At 52.3% G+C, this 18,231-nt stretch overlaps 7 protein-coding genes across 7 annotated transcripts; 3 read left to right on the top strand and 4 right to left on the bottom strand.

The window, feature by feature from the left end:
* The first annotated feature begins 116 nt into the window (after nt 1-116).
* P170DRAFT_410853 (uncharacterized protein) lies at nt 117-2,736 on the top strand. Its single transcript, XM_024846865.1, has 6 exons — nt 117-460; nt 521-555; nt 623-692; nt 747-914; nt 984-1,342; nt 1,396-2,736. Exons 1-6 carry the CDS (start codon nt 342-344, stop codon nt 2,514-2,516), a joined length of 1,872 nt encoding a protein of 623 aa, XP_024703468.1. The 5' UTR covers nt 117-341; the 3' UTR covers nt 2,517-2,736.
* A 516-nt stretch (nt 2,737-3,252) lies between these two features.
* Nucleotides 3,253-5,685, bottom strand: P170DRAFT_410851 (uncharacterized protein; the record flags this gene model as incomplete). The annotated part of the gene is made up of 2 exons (XM_024846864.1): nt 3,253-4,290; nt 4,765-5,685. 2 exons carry the CDS (start codon nt 5,683-5,685, stop codon nt 3,253-3,255), a joined length of 1,959 nt encoding a protein of 652 aa, XP_024703467.1.
* A 374-nt stretch (nt 5,686-6,059) lies between these two features.
* P170DRAFT_386472 (misato family protein) lies at nt 6,060-8,041 on the top strand. Its single transcript, XM_024845769.1, has 6 exons — nt 6,060-6,098; nt 6,150-6,282; nt 6,355-6,557; nt 6,644-7,082; nt 7,145-7,686; nt 7,738-8,041. The coding sequence occupies exons 2-6, from the start codon at nt 6,211-6,213 to the stop codon at nt 7,997-7,999; spliced, it is 1,518 nt and encodes a 505-aa protein (XP_024703466.1). The 5' UTR covers nt 6,060-6,098; nt 6,150-6,210; the 3' UTR covers nt 8,000-8,041.
* A 416-nt stretch (nt 8,042-8,457) lies between these two features.
* P170DRAFT_510844 (Hsp70 family protein) lies at nt 8,458-12,179 on the top strand. Its single transcript, XM_024854819.1, has 3 exons — nt 8,458-8,547; nt 8,607-8,753; nt 8,819-12,179. Exon 3 carries the CDS (start codon nt 8,831-8,833, stop codon nt 11,807-11,809), a length of 2,979 nt encoding a protein of 992 aa, XP_024703465.1. The 5' UTR covers nt 8,458-8,547; nt 8,607-8,753; nt 8,819-8,830; the 3' UTR covers nt 11,810-12,179.
* A 39-nt stretch (nt 12,180-12,218) lies between these two features.
* On the bottom strand, nt 12,219-13,607 carry P170DRAFT_437864 (uncharacterized protein). The gene has a single exon (XM_024849463.1). The coding sequence runs from the start codon at nt 13,453-13,455 to the stop codon at nt 12,658-12,660; it is 798 nt and encodes a 265-aa protein (XP_024703464.1). The 5' UTR covers nt 13,456-13,607; the 3' UTR covers nt 12,219-12,657.
* A 225-nt stretch (nt 13,608-13,832) lies between these two features.
* On the bottom strand, nt 13,833-16,420 carry P170DRAFT_510842 (SDA1 family protein). The gene is made up of 4 exons (XM_024854818.1): nt 16,306-16,420; nt 16,178-16,213; nt 15,818-16,105; nt 13,833-15,754 (listed from the first exon to the last, which is right to left on the bottom strand). Exons 1-4 carry the CDS (start codon nt 16,350-16,352, stop codon nt 13,879-13,881), a joined length of 2,247 nt encoding a protein of 748 aa, XP_024703463.1. The 5' UTR covers nt 16,353-16,420; the 3' UTR covers nt 13,833-13,878.
* A 439-nt stretch (nt 16,421-16,859) lies between these two features.
* On the bottom strand, nt 16,860-18,000 carry P170DRAFT_437862 (40S ribosomal protein uS7). Its single transcript, XM_024849462.1, has 3 exons — nt 17,819-18,000; nt 17,435-17,618; nt 16,860-17,357 (listed from the first exon to the last, which is right to left on the bottom strand). Exons 1-3 carry the CDS (start codon nt 17,962-17,964, stop codon nt 17,040-17,042), a joined length of 648 nt encoding a protein of 215 aa, XP_024703462.1. The 5' UTR covers nt 17,965-18,000; the 3' UTR covers nt 16,860-17,039.
* Between the last annotated feature and the right edge of the window lie 231 nt (nt 18,001-18,231).

Genomic DNA, 18,231 nt, shown 5'->3' with positions numbered 1-18,231 from the left:
TCGGCGGTGGGCGTGTTGTGCAATAATAAGGATAATAGCAATAATAACAATAGCATAGAGCTGCCTTGGACATAGGAGAAGACTGCCTACTTCCAAGGTGATTACCATGATTACTGTTCGTCCCAAAAAGGTTAAATGAGCTGCCTCTGCGGCGCTAACCCGATGCAGCTAGTCGCAGCCTCAGGCAACCGTCCTGCCTGAGGGCCTCAACACCCGCGGCGAGACTCCGCCGGATCGAAGGTCCTCGCCCCCTCTCTCCATGCAGCCACGCCCGTGATTCCACCCTCCTCCTTATCGCTTCATGGAGTCTGCGGAAGTCTTCTATTCCGCGCGCTTCTACGATGGCACCTGGCTCTCTTCAACGGAAGTCCTTGGGGCTTGATGTACCCCGCACGTCTGCTTTCGAATCGCCGCCGCCGATAGCGGCTCTGTTCGTGATCCGCTTCGATATCAAAGCCGGGTAGGTTTTCCGATATCCAGGAATGAGCTGGGCGGCATCTAATTCGCTCTTTCCGTGCAGTTATGTCATCTCCTGGAAACGAACGGTCCCCGGAGGTAGGTCGTGTCGTCTTCCTCGTCCAGGTGTCATCATCACCCGTGCTAACTGATAGCCGGTGTTCAGTCGATGTCGAAGGCATTGTCGAATACAAGTCGCTTCCGTCCGGTCTACACAATGTCTCGGAGGATCTGATGTATGGTTGGAAAGCTGCGCTTTTCCCAATGGCCAACTAATGGTTATCGACTAGATACTTCGTCCACGAACAATATTCGGGCATCAGTGCTTTCGTGAATCAGCCCGCGGAGGAAGCCGAACGCAATGCAAAGATGTTCGCCATCGGAGTGCTGGTTCCGCTCAGTTCTGGAAGACTGGGAAAGAGCTGGAGGCACGCCCCGAAGCTCAAGGAGCTGGCGCAGTAAGTTAACCTCCTTTCCGTTGCAGACTGTCCTGCGAGCAAAGCTAATACTTGAGTCCCCATTTGTAGAAACTATGCGCAGAACATGTCCGAGACACAACCCCTATCGGATTACTGGGCGACCTACGAAATCCGCGAGAGCGACTCATCAGGCCTGCCTCCCGACTCTCCCGTCGAATCGCCCCTCAGCCTGCGGTTACGAGCTCACGGAGAGCGACCGGATAATCAACGTCGTAGTCGCGCATTCAGCGATGCAATTGTGTTGGAAACGCCCAGGCCGGCCCTGACGCCTTTCCATCCGGCCTCGTCGCTCCCTGATTTCCTTGACTGTTTCGGTCCCCTTCTGTTTCCCTTATATAGAGCAGCATTGTTGCGCAAGCGGGTACTTTTCATGGCTGAAGTGCCGGTTCACGCCCCCTGCAATTACGGTAAGGTCCTTCTAGACATTCATAGACCGACGTATGCACTAACTAGGGAACAGTATATGATTTGTCTTTGTTGGCCTCGCTACCTAATTCGCTCCTCCCACTGCTTCCATCAGACAGAATACCCGCTTTAAGGCCTCGTGCCCTCTTCAACGTTGGAATTCATGATATCCCATACCTCTCGACATTTGTGGGTGCATCTCCCGACTCCAAACGGGACGCTGCGTGGATCGCTTGCAGCACAGACACCGTTCTTACCATGAAATCCGATCTATACGATATCCTTGTCACCCTCCCCCCGACTCATTCCAAAAATGCCGCCGAAAAGGTGTATCCGAAAATCTCCGTCATGCCTACCGCAACGGCACAGCACAAGTCCGCCCAGGCAGCCGAGCTCAAAGCCACACAGCGAGACGCACGACGCTTCACGACCCTCCGCAGGGGTCTCCAGCATGTCGCACGGGACGAAGACACGCAATCCGGAGAGGAAGACGACTCGGATGCGGCATCGACCTATTCATCCAGCCCTATAGTCGAACCCCTTTCCTGGGCTCGCCTGGCGTACACCTCCTTTATCTGGTGGGCGTCTGCCGGTGAGAAGCGTGACGGTCTGACCGAAGAGGAGGAAGAAGAGCATCAACTCGAACAGGACACCCGTCTCCTCGCCAGCGTCGACAGCCTCCCCAGTCCACCCTCTGGCTCCTTAGGCCGTCGATCCATGCCCTCCGCGGAATCAACCCAACAACCCCCCGAGATCGCCTTAGTCGCCTACTTCCGCCGTCTAACCACCCAAATCTTCATCACCCTCTCCGACGTGATCGCCCGCCACGACAGCCAGGACGCCGCCGACAACGGCGAACCCAACGACGACGACGAGATCCCGTACGAAGATGACCCCGAAAACGACCTCGAGCCGTCCGCCACCATCGGCCGGCGGTCCACGCAGGAAGACGACACCCGACCGCTCCTGCGCGGCGACTCCGCCGCCGACGAAGACCCTGCCCGGGACACCGACAAACCCATCAAAATCACCACGGAGGACATGACCGAGATGGGCCTCGACGTGTGGAGCGCCGCGGATCGCATCTTCGTCCAGGAGCTGGTCCATACGTGGTGGGGTCGCAAGTCCTACGTCGACAGCGCTCGCATCAGATGCTGTGGAATCTCGATTCTGTAAATACCTCCTTTGTCATCTAAGTCTGTGTACAGCATACCTTCCTTATCTTACCAGCATGTGTTCTTTCTTCATTTTCGGTCGTCATTCTCAGGGGTTCCATTTCATAGAGGGTAGCTAGTTAGTTGCATTTGCGAGGCCTTTCTCTAATTCAATCGGCGTTATTTATTCGGTATGTGCATCAAAAGTTACTCTATCTAGTTGTGCAGGACATGAAGTGAATTCTTACATTTACGGTGGGTAGTGGGTAGCAGTGGGCAAAAGAGCCTGACAATTCATAACATATCATATCCTGATAATTAGAAACTTTTATGTACACCAAAAAGACAAGCTATGTATTAAAAAATGAGAATGACATATGAGATCAAAAGGAGGGCTAAAGAAGGTTAATATGGCATGAGCCAAGATTTGGGAAAGTAGAAGGGAGTTATGGGTTCGTTATTGCAAAAGGCAAATCCAAGAAGCACAAGAGTCATCATCAAAAACAGATAAACAGATAAACAATAATAAAGGTGATAGATAGTAAAGATAGGATGATCCGAAGTTAAAAGCCCAAAACAAAGCCATAAAAATGGAATCCAAAAAAAAAAAAAAAAAAAAAAAAACAACGCCATGTCGCTGGGGATGAACAGGGTATCAGAATTCATAAGCCCAAAAGCCAAAACAACCTGAGATGAAGGAGATCTCCATCAGAGAACAGTCCAAATGAAGAGCACCATTAGAATCGAGACATCAGAAATCACCGCCGATGCGTCAGCCGAATTGGTGCGCTCAAGTCTCTTCGGCTCCGCATGTCACCAGTCTCACTCCTTCGTTGCGGGTTGTGTACGCCAGGGATACGACGAGCTGAGTCCGATGTGGTTGGTTTACTAGTTCCCGGCGCGCGACGGGAGGTTTCCATGGCGCTGGCAGAACGTTTCGTCGTGTTGGCCCGATTTCTGCGCGCCTTGATCTGTGCAAGTGCTGCTTCGCGGCTGATGGGTGTTCCCGAGCCGGTAGTGCTCTGATCCGGCATTGAGCCCTCTTTTTTGAGAGGGACTCTTTTGACAGTTTCCTCCTTCTTGGGTTCCTTCTTAAGTTCCTTCTTAAGTTCCTTCTTAGGTTCCCTCTTGGGGGCTTCCATCATCGGGGGCCGATGATCCCGGGACGTATGGGCAGGAGTTGGTGAGAAGCGGACTGGGGCCCGCACGGCAGACTCGGCTTCGAAATCTTCAGCAGGCTCCTCTTCCTGGGTGATCTCGTACTTTGCAAGAGGGCTGGTGGGCTGGCGTTTGGCGGACTCGACAGGGGACATTGGGGGGATGAAAGGGTGTTTCTTCGCGGATCGCACTGGGGATGGAATCTTTTGGAAGGTCCCGGTAATGGGGGAGAAAGTAATCAGGGGTTCGTCTGAATCATCGTTTAGCCCTACCGGCGCTTGCTTCACGGGCGGTGGTGTCTTTTCTCGAATGCTTTGGAAGGCCGACGAATCGTTCTTTGGGAAATGCTGAACAGGAGGGAGTTGATCCGGGACTGAGGAGTCGAGAAGTTCCATGTTGGGGGTCTGTCGAGTAGGAGCTTGGTTATGTTTTTCGCCATTTTCCGTCTTGACTTCAGTGCTCGCATTTTCGATCTGTGCCTGGGCAGGAACGTTGTCCAGTTCCTCCACAATGCGGCAAGAGCAACGTCTGAATTGGCATTCCATGCGCAAGAATTCGGCCAGGCCCTCTGCGTTCTCTCTCAGTTGTTTTTCCAGTCTAAGGGAGATCTTGAGTTTCTCGACCATGGCTTGTGCAAGCTTCATGTGCATACGATCCTGCTGACGAGCCTCTTTGGAGGCAACTTCGAGAGCCTTGTTGTGAGGTTCGGTTGGGGCCTGCTTTGAAGCTTCGATGAGGGCGTCTTTGGGAGGAACTTCGAGAGCCTCGTTGGCAGGCTCTGTGGCGGTCTGACTGGGAGCTTCGATGAGGGCCACTTCAGAAGGAACTTCGAGGGCCTCGTTGGCAGGCTCTGTGGCGGTCTGACTGGGAGCTTCGATGAGGGCCACTTCAGAAGGAACTTCGAGGGCCTCGTTGGCAGGCTCTGTGGCGGTCTGACTGGGAGCTTCGATGAGGGCCACTTCAGAAGAAACTTCGAGGGCCTGCTCCTCAGGTTCTGTGGAAGTCTGGTTGGGAGTTTCGATGCGAGCCTCTTCAGAAGGGATTTTGAGAGCCTCGTTCGCAGGTTCCGCGGGAGTCTGATTGGAAGCTTCGTTGAGAGCCTTTTCGGAAACTTGTTTGGGGGGTTCTTGGGGATCCACTGTCTTGTCCGCTGTAGGTGTCACATCCGATAATCTTAATCGCTTCGGGGGTGTCTGCTTCGTGGGCGTTTCCTGCAAATCCTCACTGGGGAAGTCGGCCAAATAATCTGCAGATCTCTTCGGTCTCCGAGACGCCGGGGTTGCAAGCAGCGCCAGGTCGCCTTCTGCCAAAGACACCCGTGAGCCCTCCTCTTTGCGCAGTGCCCGATCGTGAAGCTTCAGGGGGTCGGCATTGTTTTTGGCTTCGGCCGCGCGCAGCCGCGCTTTCAGCTCCTCGAGCTCCTCGGTGAGTCCAGCAATTGCGTACGCCCGCTCGAAGGCCTCCTGTTTGGCTTTGTCTTTCGATTTCCGCTCCACTTCGAGTTCCTCCTTAAACCCCTTGGCCTCGGCTCGTGCTTCTTTCAAATCTTCCTGCGTTTTCACCAAAGTCGATCCTGCACGGAACGCCTCTTTTCGTGCTTTCCGGATTTCCTTCTCGAATATCGTTCGTTCGTGGGCTTTGCGCTCCTTGGATGCTTGCAACTCCTCCAGCAACGACTCGAGGCGCTCACTAATACGACGCTCGCGTGACTGTGCCTCAGAAAGTTGAGCGGATGCTTTGGATAGCGCGGATTCTGCTTCCTCGCGTCCAAGAATGGCTCTCTGAAGAGCGGCGGCTGCGCTGGCGGACTGCTGTGGTGCCCCTGCTGGACTACCTGTCCGCGATAGGTTGTTGAGAAAGGCGACCTTGGATTGTACATCCGAGGCAGCCGTAGCGCTCTTCCGGTGAAGATTGAAAATGTCGGCTGATTGCGAGGGGGATTGGGGCGGTGGTTGTTGTTGATTTATTCGTTCTGGCGAGAGGGGGTTGAGTGCTTTTGTCGGACTCGACAACAGCTTTGTTGGCGACTCCATGATGAAGGCTGTGGAAATCAACAATGGAAGGTTAGAGAGATGCAGAGGTCAACAAGTCAAGCATGACAGCCACTGTGTGAGAACTCAGATAATAACAACCGCGTGGCCAATCGCGCCTAGTGGAGGTGTGTTCGGTTGATCTTTATCGGTGACGCACCCACAACAACGCCAACTTGTTTGTTGCCAAGCCCACCGTTTGTGTCAGGTGACCGTTGCCCCGGACGACTGGCGCTTGCCCCGATCTGGATGACCCCTATCACGTGGCTCCCTGCTACGCTAGTCCCGAAATGGCGCATCCCACCATCGACTGGTCTGTGCGCCACGTCGGTGATGCCATAAGCCATACTGAAGAATTGCACTGTTCTCCCTGTTCGCGCAGATAGTTTGGCCTTGGTCTTCTTAGCTTTTGAGAGGTATGTGCTGTTTACTTCAACTTCATACTGTCCTTGTTAACTCCTGAATAGCTTCCTTAGCCTACCAGTTTCAATGCCCCGCCTTACATAGCACATGCAATTTTAATCAGACATGCATGAGATTATCACTCTCCAACTAGGCCAGAGGGCCAATTACTTGGCGACGCACTTTTGGAACCTACAGGTAAGAACAAATGGGCTCCCTGTTTTTCCTAAAATTTACTGCCCAAGAGACGGCTTTCTAATTTTCAACCAGGAGTCCTATTTTACATATGACAACGAAACAGAGTCTGCCGTTGACCATGATGTCCACTTCCGTCCAGGTGTAGGAGCAGACGGGTCTGAAACGTATACTCCACGAACAGTCATATATGACTTGAAGGGCGGGTTCGGCACTCTGCGCAAATACAACGCCCTCTACGAGTTGAGCGAGGATGCAAACCCAGGCCAAGGACTTTGGTAAGAAGTCTCTTTCCCGCGCATGTCTTCCAAATACTCTTAAGCCTCTTAGGCAGTGGTTAAATCCCGATACTTATTGCCTTCAGGGATGGAAAAGAGGTCATACAGCAACAGGCAGCCATCCCGCAGAGCGACTATCAGAAAAACCTAGATGCAGGACTTCCAGCGCCTCAGCTTTCCGCAGAAACAGTGCGGTACTGGTCAGATTACAACCGACTCTTTTATCATCCGCGCTCCATCGTTCAGCTGAACGACTACGAGCTCAACTCAAGGGTGATGCCGTTTGAGGACTGGAATGTTGGCGAGGACCTCTTCAATGATCTCGACAAGGAGCATGACCTACTTGACCGAGACGTGAGACCATTCGCAGAAGAGTGTGATCAACTACGTGCTCTGCAAATTTTCACGGGAGCTGATGATGCCTGGGGTGGCTTTGCCGCAAAATATGTCGACAGGCTGCGAGATGAATATGGCAAGAAGCCCATCTGGGTTTGGGCTATCGAAAGCGGCGCGAAGGTTCACCGCGTAAGTATTTTCCTGGCACTACTCTCTAATCTGTATGTGGTACTAATTTCCCCTGGGTTTAGCAAACACAAATGAAGCGGGACATGAATAAGGCTCGGACTATCTATAGCATCTCCCCACAAACCTCCTTATACACTCCCATCATAGACCCGCCCAGCCGCCTTCCACAAAGTATTCATCTCAACCCGCACTCCCAATGGTACACCTCGGCGTTGGTTAGCTCTGCCATGGAAACCATTACGCTGCCAACTCGTCTTCGTCCTTACCACGATTTCGAGTCCTCCTTGGCAGGCGACGACAGTATCCACAAGATTTTTGAGCTGCAGTCTTCTATTTTCAAACCGGCAGGCGATGAAAAGCAAGGCTCAGGTCCTAAGGGGGCAAATGATGGGGCAAACGCCAAAGAGTACGAGTCGTCGAAGGTCCAGAAGGAGTTTGATATGGACTTTTCCTATGACAGCCTGGACAGCAACACGTCCCACATCTTCAACCAACTTCAGGTCAGACGCGGAATCGAGGATGCCGAGGACGGTATTCCTTCGATGAAGGATCTCAGCCTTCTCCGGAAGGAGCGTGCTTTTAACTCGGAGCCAAATTTCCAGAGGTAGGTACCATCACACTCATTTACGCTGGACTTAGCTCATTCATCTTATAGCTTCCACACGTCATTGCAATTCCCCGTCCTTGATAGTTTCCCGAGTGACTTGTTCTCGGTGGCTAAACCAGAAGGGAAAATGAATGTTCTGGCAACTTTGACAGCGTCCTCGCGGACAGCGGATACGATTAAATCCTTGGAAGCAGTTGCGGGTCGGATTATTAGTGTCGATGAGCGTGAAGATATTGTCAATGGATTGGGAGAGATCCGGGAGACCTATGAAACCGGGTGGATGAGCGACTCGGATTTCGATGACGAGTAAAGAATTTTGGTTTATTCAATAAAAATAGATATTGTTTCCGATGACTCATATTCGTCCAGGTTTTCGGCAGTTAACCCGCATTGCAGTATGTTCTTCCAGGCCTTCTAGTATCCCATACTAGCTTAGTATAGTAGGGAGCGATATATATAGATTCCCATCTCCAATAGTAGTAAGCCAATTTAGGATATTAATAAATGTGCTGTACTATTATATATGTCCAGTAACACCTCGACTGAAGCATGGTATACTAGAGTAGAAATTTTATTTGAATTTTTTTTTTTCTTTTCTAAAAAGTCCGGTCGATGCAGATGAAAGGCGAAGAAAGATGCAGAAGCCCTGCAGATCACGGGCGCCGATCGGGGATGCAAACATGCCGCACCGGGGGGTGTTTGCACTGGTCGGCCAAACGTGTCCTCTCCCGTTCAAAAGTCCTTCGAGACAATTCGGCTCCTTGTGATCGCAGATTCCCATTACTCATGCTTACTGCCAGGTGGCCAGTATTTCTGTCCTTGGTCGCGGTCTGAATGGCTCTGTTAACTTGATTCCTTGTACGCATTTTCTTTCCTTCGTTTCGTCTCTACTTATCGCTGACCGACTCCATTCATAGTTGACGATAACAAGCTTGCTGCGAAGCTGTGGACCGGAGCTTTGGATTGTCGCTTGTTCAACAGGTGACCCTTTGTCCCTCGGACACACATTAAACCGAGTCTCTATCTTTCCTTTCTGTTTAGAGGGGGTTTAGACTTCATTCAAAGTATGCATCTGGATCTCCTAAACATGCACCGTGAATGGATGGGCTAACATGCAGCGCTAACTAAGACTTCATAGACAATGGCTTCCACGGGCCGGCAACGGAGCTTCGCTCCGTTGCGCCTCTTCAGCTCTCCAGTTCTTTCCTTCCTCATCGTCCCCTTCCTCGTCTTTTTCCTCAGCTTTTCTACTCCCGCCGCCGCCGCGGGCTCCGCCGTTGTCGGTATCGATGTCGGCACCGAATACTTCAAGGCTGCGCTCGTCAAACCCGGAATCCCCCTTGAAATCGTTCTTACGAAAGATTCGAAACGCAAAGAATCAGCCGCGGTTGCATTCAAACCCACCAGAGAGGTCAATGCTCCGTTCCCCGAAAGATTTTACGGTGGCGATGCCCTTGCCCTGGCGGCTCGGTATCCCGACGACGTTTACGTGAACCTGAAGACTCTCCTCGGGCTTCCCTTCGAAAACGGTGACAACGAAATTGTTAAGACCTACCACGACCGGTATCCTGCTCTGAGGCTGGAAAGCGCCGGCGAGCGGGGCACCGTTGGACTGCGCAGCAACCGACTTGGCGAGGCGGAGAAGAAGGACGCGTTCCTGGTCGAGGAGATTCTGGCCATGCAACTGAAACAAATCAAGGCGAATGCCGATGACTTGGCTGGTAAAGGCTCGGATATCAAGGATGCCGTCATCACCTACCCTTCGTTCTACACCGCCGAGGAAAAGAGAAGCTTGCAGTTGGCAGCGGAGCTGGCGGGTCTCAACGTCGACGCCTTTCTCACCGATGGCCTTGCCGTTGGGTTGAACTACGCAACCAGCCGTACGTTCCCCGTTGTCTCCGACGGACAGAAGCCTGAATACCATGTTGTCTTTGACATGGGTGCCGGTTCAACCACCGCGAGCGTTTTGCGTTTCCAGGGCCGGTCTGTGAAGGATGTTGGAAAGTTCAACAAGACCATCCACGAGATTCATGTCTTGGGTGAGGGTTGGGACAAGACCCTTGGAGGTGACTCGCTGAACGATCTTATCGTCGATGATATGGTTGCGGCTCTGGCCGAAGACAAGAAGTTGAAGGACCGCGTCACCGTTGCGGACATCAAGGCCCATGGCAAGACTATGGCGAGGATCAGGAAGGATGCCGAGAAGATCCGTCAAGTCCTCAGTGCCAACACCGAGACTGGCGCTTCCTTTGAGAGCCTGTACGAGGAGGATCTCAACTTCAAGTACCGCATCACGCGCTCCAAGTTCGAGGAGCTCGCTGAACAACATATCGCGCGGGTTGAGAAACCACTGCAACAGGCCTTGGCCGCTGCTGGATTGCAACTGAACGACATTGACTCCGTGATCCTCCATGGTGGAGCCATCCGTACGCCATTTGTCCAGAAGGAACTGGAACGCGCCTGCGGGTCTTCCAAGGTTCGAACTAATGTCAACGCAGATGAGGCCGCGGTTTTCGGGGCTGCCTTCAAGGGTGCGGCTCTTAGCCCTAGCTTCCGTGTCAAGGACATCCGGGCAAACGATGCTTCCGGTTACGCCGTGGTACTGAAGTGGCCTTCTGAGAACAAGGAAAGACAGCAAAAGCTCTTCACGCCTACTTCCCAAGTGGGCCCCGAGAAGCAAGTCACCGTGAAAAACCTGGTTGACTTTGACTTCAGTTTCTTCCATCAGATCCCCGTGGGTGATAGCCTGGTTGAGTCGCCCATTCTCGGTGTCCACACGCAGAATCTCACTGCTTCTGTCGGAAAGCTCAAGGAAGACTTTGGCTGCTCGGAGGCAAACATTACCACCAAATTCACTATCCGACTTGCTCCCGTCAATGGACTGCCGGAGGTTGTCAGTGGCTCCGTCAGCTGCGAGGTAGAGAATGCTAAGAAGGGAATTGTCGACGATGTCAAGGGTTTCTTCGGCCTTGGCTCGAAGAAAGACGGACAAGAGCCGCTCGGAGAAGACGGAGAGACTAAGGAGTCCATCACCTTGGAGCCAGAAGAGGCGTCCACAACTACTTCGGCTGACGAGACAACTTCCACCGCGTCTGCCAAGGAGAGCAAGAAAGCCGTGCCTCAGATCAAACTGGAATCCATTCCTATCAGCTTTACTTCCTCCTCCTTGGGAGTTCCTGCGCCTTCGTCGGATGAGCTCGCACGGATTAAGAGCCGCCTGAGTGCCTTTGACACCTCCGACCGCAACCGTATCCTGCGCGAAGAAGCCCTGAATGAGCTGGAAGCCTTCATCTACCGGAGCCGTGACCTGGCCGAGGACGAAGAATTCATTAGCGTGCTCAAGGAAGATCAGCTGGTCGCCCTCAAGGAGAAGGCCGCAGCGGCCAGCGACTGGCTCTACGGAGAGGGTGACGATGCCACCACCGCGGAGTTCAAGGACAAGCTGAAGTCGCTGAAGGACATCGTTACCCCTGCACTCAAGCGCAAGAGCGAAAACTCGGATCGTCCCGCACGCGTCGAGACTCTGCAGGATGCCTTGAAGAACGCCAAGACGGTGATTGATGTCATGCAAAAGCAGATTGAGCAAGATGAGGAACTCTACTCCTCCAGCGTCAGCGCATCGTCCGCCAGCGCGACCGAATCTTCGTCGACTACCACTTCCAGCGAGTCGGCATCCACGTCTGACTCCTCCGAAGACCTCGAGGAAGACCCCTACGCGTCTTCCTCTACCAAGACTACTACCACCGCGAAGCCTCGACCAACCGGCCCCAAGTACTCCGTCTTCCAGCCCTCCGACCTGGCCGGTCTCACCAAGACCTACGAGTCCGCCAACACCTGGTTCGAAGCGCAACTCGCCGCTCAGGAGAAATTGACCGTCACCGACGACCCCGCACTCGTGGTGGCCGACATCGAGGTTCGCCTGAGGGAGCTGCAGCGCACCATGAACCGAATCTACGAGAAGATGGGCGCTGCCGCAGCGAGATCCGGAAAGGGCTCGTCCAAGGACCAGCCGCCCAAGAAGAGCGACAGCAAGAAGGACAACTCCAAGACGGAGAAAGAGCCCGAGAAAGAAAAGGAGCAGAAGCCCAAGAAGGACCCCAACTATAAAGACGAGCTTTAAACCGCTGCGTCATTTGATTCCCTACCTACCATACAGGTCAAATGTTGGAGTTAGGCATGAGCGTTCTGTTCCCTTGTTTCTTTATTTCCTTTTTTTTTTGTTCGAGACTTTGATGCTTGCATATCCCCCTCTTCGTTTCAGTAAGCCATGGTGAACCCTCAGATGGTTTTCTTTCGGCTTGCTCTGAAAATTCTGACATTATTACTATACTATTATACACTACACATTCGCATCATGTCGCTTGGCCTTGCCTTGATATTCTCTCTCCCCTTTTCACGACCATGATCATATTTTTTGCCCTGTGCTCTGCACTTTCAGTGCGTGTGCTGTATGTAAACTAGATAGATATAGGCTCTATCGTGTTTTTTAAAAAAAGAGTTTTCATAATGATACAACATTTGTTTATCGTGCTAGCTATTCTACATACAAATAATAAGACTTGTGAGACTCGTAATGACCTGTGCCTTTCTGGAAGTAGACACCAAAACGAGGTCATTGTCAAAGTCTCGGGTATTCTGTTAAATATGTACAGTACAATCAATCGCCTGGTATGATATCACAACCCACATAACACCCCATAGAAGCATACGCATGAGACATAAGAGAAGAAACAAAAAGAAAAAAAGAAGAAGAAATACAAATAAGGGTATCGTGTTTAAGCAAGAGACCCAAAGAAACAAAATGCAAAGACTCAAGACCCTGAGCCTTCCAAGCAGACGGTATATCTGCACTGGGCAATCACCGAAACCCGTCGGTGTGGAAGCATCATGCTCGTGAACAAGAGTTCGAGGACCAGCGGAAATCTTGGAAAGGAAAATAGAGACGGAAAAAAACAGGTGATAGCATGCTTACATGCCGCCCATTTGAATTTCATAGCCACTTTCGCGGCCCGGAACATAATCGGTATCGACTTCCTCACGACGTCGAAGGAAAGACGGCTCGTCAAAATCATCGACATCCATTGTTTTCTGTTCCTGCATGGCGATGAACCGACGTCGCTGGTGGCCTAGCTTTGGCGAAAGAATCGTGCGTCCCACAGTGGGAGTCATGCCGTGGAAGCTCGGTGTAAGAGTAGTTGAACTATCGGATTCCGAGTCACAATCATCCAAACAGTCGGTGTCGAAGGACCGTTTCTGGGCAGTGGGTTGAGTGGAATACGAAGCGATTGATTCCTGGCTGCTGGGCGGCAGCGAGAATGCATCTCCGTCGTCGGTGATGAGTTGGTTGTTGTTGTAGTAGCCCATGCCATGGGCTGGCATGGAGTGGGGTTGGGTGACGGAATCGCCGGCCTTCGTTGTGCCGCAGAACGGAGAAAGTTCGCTAGTAGTGCCTGGACTGCGATGCAGGATGGTGGGGTTGTATGAAGGGAAGGTTGTCTTCTCGTCTATTTTGGATCCATTGGTCTTGTAGCCCTCTGCAACGGACTTGCGGACACGCATGCCCACGGACAGAAGAGAGGACTGGACTGTTGCGGGGACGGTGGGGGTGGGAGAGTAGGTCCTAGCGGAGTAGTGATTGTATGAGACGCCATCGCAGGCAGGGCTCGATTCGGACGAGTTGGGAAAGAAGGTGGTGATAGGTGGTTGAAATCGCCGGCGTTTCGAGAGGTCATTTGTCTTCGGGGTGGAGCGGAGTGCAGACGACATGTTGGCGTGAACGCGAGAGAATGATTCGATAGTACTAATTTCGGCTGCTCAAAGCGGTAGTATAATGGGGTTCCCCTTGCTTGTCGAGCGGTGTGGTGATGTAAAGGAAGAACTAGAGGGGACGAAGAATGTGAGTGAGGAGGAGGGAGGACCAGAAAATCGATGAGGCTGGGAAGTTTCGACGGGACGCGACGCGGGGGTGACGCGCTGAGGGCACGTGTCGGATGTCCATTATCTCCTCTTTGGGACGTGCTTAGGGCCTAGGGTTGCCACAGGGACGGCGTAGATCGAGACAGTGTGGAGATAGATATAGATATATATATCCAGGGTATGAGGAACTTTCGTTTGGTGGTACTCGACAATAAAGATTCCGCTCTATATCAAAAACACATTTTTAGACTAGCTATATACGACCAACTCTACCTACTGCCCAAAGTTTCCTCTGCGACCACCACGTTTCTGTCGGTCTTGATGAGCTCTCAACACGTTACGTGTTTCCACCAAACTTCTCTTTCCCTTGCTTCTAGCCTTACCCAAGGTCATCAGGAAGTTCTTCTTGCGTGCCTTTTCTTTGTTCGTAGTACTCTTGCCCTCCGATTCCTTGCGCTCCTTGCGCTTCGCCGTCACGCTCTTATGTTCGGCGCGGTCAGTCTTGCCCTCCTTAGCATGAGCAATTCGTTCCTCCCGAGTGAGTTTACCGGCAGACAAGGCAGCCAATCCTTCGATCTCTTCGGCGGTCAGAGGGTCGTCTGTATGACGGGCCGCGTTCGCCTGCTGTCCACGACGAGGCTTGCCACCCGAGACAAGGTCGTTGACGGCCGCTTCGGTACGAAGCTCTTGGAGTTTGGCAAGATCGGCTGGCGTAAGAATGCGGGTGGTCGCGATGCTTGGTTTGGATGGCTCGGGCTTGTTCTCTGTGGCGTCGGACTTCGTCTTCTCTTCGCCCTGCTTGGCTTTCTTCGAAGGAGGGCCGTCTTTCTCGTCTTCCGAGTCGCTCAGCTCAATTTCGTCTTCGCTCTGCACATTGATCCATCCGCCAGAATCATCGCTATCGTCATCATCTTCCACATTCCAAGCCGCCCAATTCGCTGCTTCATCCTCCTCCTCATCTTCTTCCGCGTCAGAGGGCAAGCCCTTCTCGGCCAGTCTCTTCTTGCGCTCCGCCTCCTTCCAGTTCTCCAGCAGCTCGATACCCTCGATGCCGCCAGCCTCCTGCTCTCCAAATCGCTTCTCCTTCTTGTCTCCTGACCGTAGACCCATAGATGCCTCCTTTCCGCGGTCACGCCGCTTCAGCATCTCTGGGTTAAGATCTCTGTAGAGACTAAGCAAGCCCCGGGCTCCCATCACGACACCCTTATCTTTGCTCTTCCTGTACATGACGAGATCCTGTAGCAAAGTCTCGTTCATAGCCAGGGGCTGTCGTGCACAAACCTCTCGGATGGCGTTGAGACCCGCCGTAGCAACTTCCGACGCCGAGGCCTCCGACACGAATTCATTGGCAATCTTCTGGACCAACGGCTCGAGGTCATCCGGTGGAATTAAGTCATGCGAAGCCTGCGCAAGAGATGCCAAAAATGACGTAACGGACGGCTGCCGTGGGGTAAGGTATTTCTGGAAATAAGAGTAAAGGTGCATGATGTGCAGCTTATGCAATCCAACCAGCCGGGAAACAAGTTGAAGCACTTGAAGCTTCTGCTCCAAATTCAGCTTTGACTTGGTATTCTGCAGGTGTTTCGAGAACAAAGACTCCGCGTAGCCTTGAGGGTCGTGTAGAAGGTGGAGGGCAGAGAAGTTCAGAGGATGGGGCTGATTCTTCTTGCGCTCCTTTCTCTTCACCGTCGCTTTCGCCTTTTCCACTGCGCGAGACTTCTTTCTCGTCTTCTTGTTGATTCCAACCTGGTGTTTGATTTTACCGACGTCAACGGCTTCATCGTCACTGCTTTCATCTTCCATGTCTTCGCGCTCCTTGTCGCCGCCCAGGAAAAAGCGAACACCGCCGACGATAACCTTCTCGTTTTCAGAAAGACTAGCCTCTTTCATAACCTCAACAGCTTTGGCGTCCGTCCAGATCTGCCGCTTCCACAGTTCACGGGTGAGCTTGATGGCCCATAAGCCCTTGGACGAGGTTCGATCCGAAGTCACCAAGTTGAAGAGAACGGTTTGCATGGTCCGATTAAGCTTGTGATTTATCGTCTTGGAGTTAGATGAGCGAAGATCCATCAGAATCTTTTGGAAAATGAGTGCCCTGAGCGTTTTGCTCGGTGTCGTGATGAGAATCGGGAAAAGTGTTTGCAACAATCTGGAAGCAGAAAATGCCAATAAGCAGGTAGTTCATAGGGAGCTGTAGACTGTATTGACTCACGTCGCCGAATCAAGAAGGTCCTTCTTCCTCAAAAGAACCAGGCTTCCGACGATCTTTTCACGCAGCTCCGGTTCCAACACCTGGTGATGTTGCGACAAGATGTCGATGAGCTCTTGAGGGAAGTCCTTGGTGATTTCAGGGTAGCAGTCGGCCACATGAGCGATGAAATCGATCAGTTCTCGCAGCGAAATAATTCCCGTATCGGCCGCAGACGCAGGCGCCGCCATGAAGATCTCTCGGTGACTCTCATACTGGTAGTGTTGAGCGCGGAAGTCCTCCACATAGGACCTGGCGCGAACAGACAATTATTAGTACAGATTTCGAGGATGGAAAGAAGTCTTCATCGCGCAGAGGTCTTACTTGGGGTCCCGTCGAATTTTATGTTGGAGATTAGGCCTGTAGAAAAAGACATGAATGTGTTAGTGGCGAGCGAAAACTTCAGGATGGACATCATTGCGCCCATAACAGCAAGATTGAGATGCACTTACAAGTCAGCCTCGACCTTTTCCAAGGCCCCCAATTTTCTCTTCACCATTGCGACAGAAACGGGTCTAAAAGAAACCCGAGATGTGTGGTAGATGGATGGAGGTGGTGGTGGTCGGGGTGATCGCTGAGCTCCGACGTTTTTTTTTTTTTTTTTTTTTTTTTTTTTTTTTTCCCGGCAGCATCACGGGGGCGGCCTATCGATAAGCGATCGAGTTCTTGCGCCAGAAAAGAACCGTCGAGACTGGCCTGCATCTACGTTCCATCACATGAATTATTACGTTAATTTGCTGGCCAGAATTAAGAGCTTTCAGGTGTCTACTATGACTGGGTTGGATATTGTTTATTCATCATTTTGAATTCGTTACTTGCCTCACCTCCGTCGCATCGACAGATTGGCCAGATCAGTCGGCGAAAAGGTCCCAATATCTACTGTCACTGAAAATGATGGCTGGACTTTCAGAGAACAAAAAGATATCTTTTTCATGTAAAAAAAATCCTAAAGGTGCCGACTTTGAAAAAGCCTGAGGTCTTCATGATCGCATCTCAACTACTGTAGAAGAAAGCCGTCCGATTTTTCCTTTTTTTTGTTTTGGATGTTGCTCCCTCCCCTTGACTGTCTTCAGGTATATACAGTCGCGCAGATGCATGCAAATCGACTGAATCCTAACAAACCCCCCGTCCACTCCAGTACACGTAAAACCAGAACCAAACGGAGAATACGCCCAACATTACCCCTTTACCGGTTGCTCTTGGCAACACGCTCGAGCTCGTCCTTCTTCTTGATGGCATAAGAGTTGGAGCTACCCTTGGCAGCGTTGATCAGCTCCTCAGCCAGGCACTCGGCAATGCTCTTGATGTTACGGAAAGAGGCCTCACGGGCACCGATGGTCAAGAGAGCGATGGACTGGTTGACACGGCGGAGAGGAGACACATCAACGGCCTGGCGACGGACGGTACCGGCGGAACCGATACGGGTGCTGTCTTCACGGGGACCGCAGTTGACGATGGCGTCGACGGCGACCTGGAGAGGGTTCTGGTCGGTCATGATGTGGATCTATCAGAGCAATCTTGTCAGCGTCCTCGATCCGTCTTCTGCAACACGCATATCATCCTGGCGCGGGAGGCACGTACGATCTCGAAAGAGTGGGCAACGATGCGGACAGCCATGAGCTTCTTGCCGTTGTTGCGGCCGTTCATCATGAGCGAGTTGGTCAGACGCTCGATGATGGGGCACTGAGCCTTGCGGAAACGCTTGGCGGCATAGCGACCGGCGGTGTGAGGGAGGTAGACAGGGGAGCGGATCTGGACGTAGTCGCTGTGTTTGATTCCTGGTCAGCCAATCTCATCCTGAATCTTCGTGGTGTTGTTTTCGCGTGTTGGCATGGCCCGCGGTTTTCCATCGCAATCGCATCCAGTATTTCCCCTCCCATCAAAAAACCCAGAGTCGAATCACTGCCCAGAATTCCTCCTCGCGGTCTGCCAGAAAAAAATCGCATGGAATTGGAGATCACCTACGTCAAGGAGATATCCCTGATCTCAACATCCTCGTAGCTCCACTTGTTGAAGAGCTTAACGGCACCCTGCTCAGCGATAACCTCCTTGGGCAGGACCTGGAAAGCCGCAACGGGGCTTTCGACCTCGACTTCCCCGTGATCAGACATATTGACACCTGTTGTCGAGGGAGGGCTTCGTAAAAAGGTGACGGACGGTGTCGTTGGGTGAACCTGCGATGTCGACGATAGCAGTCGGTCGGCTGAAATGTGTCGGTTGGACTCAAGGAAATTCAGGTGCGCCTCGCTTAGTTGTGGGTGGAGTTAGGGCAGAATTTGCCCCAATGAGCGCCGGCGGGTCATGTGAGCGGTGCGCTAGTGGCCCCGGAGCCATTAGGCCCAGACGGGACTAGCGCCCCTCGGCTTGGAAACCGTCGA

The sequence above is a fragment of the Aspergillus steynii genome, assembly GCF_002849105.1.
Source record: "Aspergillus steynii IBT 23096 chromosome Unknown P170scaffold_5, whole genome shotgun sequence".
Lineage (NCBI taxonomy): Eukaryota > Fungi > Ascomycota > Eurotiomycetes > Eurotiales > Aspergillaceae > Aspergillus > Aspergillus steynii.
The sequence above is the reverse complement of the archived record's forward strand: the minus strand, read 5'-3'. Positions and strand labels throughout refer to the sequence as shown.

Excerpts from the sequence above, each read along its gene's own strand:
- P170DRAFT_437864 (XM_024849463.1), bottom strand. The coding sequence starts at position 13,455 with ATGTCGTCTGCACTCCGCTCCACCCCGAAGACAAATGACCTCTCGAAA.
- P170DRAFT_386472 (XM_024845769.1), top strand. The coding sequence starts at position 6,211 with ATGCATGAGATTATCACTCTCCAACTAGGCCAGAGGGCCAATTACTTG. Across the intron at positions 6,283-6,354 it reads CGCACTTTTGGAACCTACAG|GAGTCCTATTTTACATATGA; the intron begins GTAAGAACAAAT and ends ATTTTCAACCAG. Across the intron at positions 7,083-7,144 it reads GCGGCGCGAAGGTTCACCGC|CAAACACAAATGAAGCGGGA; the intron begins GTAAGTATTTTC and ends CCCTGGGTTTAG.
- P170DRAFT_510844 (XM_024854819.1), top strand. The coding sequence starts at position 8,831 with ATGGCTTCCACGGGCCGGCAACGGAGCTTCGCTCCGTTGCGCCTCTTC.
- P170DRAFT_410853 (XM_024846865.1), top strand. The coding sequence starts at position 342 with ATGGCACCTGGCTCTCTTCAACGGAAGTCCTTGGGGCTTGATGTACCC. Across the intron at positions 461-520 it reads CGCTTCGATATCAAAGCCGG|TTATGTCATCTCCTGGAAAC; the intron begins GTAGGTTTTCCG and ends CTTTCCGTGCAG. Across the intron at positions 693-746 it reads AATGTCTCGGAGGATCTGAT|ATACTTCGTCCACGAACAAT; the intron begins GTATGGTTGGAA and ends GTTATCGACTAG.
- P170DRAFT_510842 (XM_024854818.1), bottom strand. The coding sequence starts at position 16,352 with ATGGTGAAGAGAAAATTGGGGGCCTTGGAAAAGGTCGAGGCTGACTT. Across the intron at positions 16,106-16,177 it reads AAAATTCGACGGGACCCCAA|GTCCTATGTGGAGGACTTCC; the intron begins GTAAGACCTCTG and ends TGTTCGCGCCAG. Across the intron at positions 15,755-15,817 it reads GACCTTCTTGATTCGGCGAC|ATTGTTGCAAACACTTTTCC; the intron begins GTGAGTCAATAC and ends TTCTGCTTCCAG.
- P170DRAFT_437862 (XM_024849462.1), bottom strand. The coding sequence starts at position 17,964 with ATGTCTGATCACGGGGAAGTCGAGGTCGAAAGCCCCGTTGCGGCTTTC. Across the intron at positions 17,619-17,818 it reads ATCAGGGATATCTCCTTGAC|CGACTACGTCCAGATCCGCT; the intron begins GTAGGTGATCTC and ends AATCAAACACAG. Across the intron at positions 17,358-17,434 it reads TTGCCCACTCTTTCGAGATC|ATCCACATCATGACCGACCA; the intron begins GTACGTGCCTCC and ends TTGCTCTGATAG.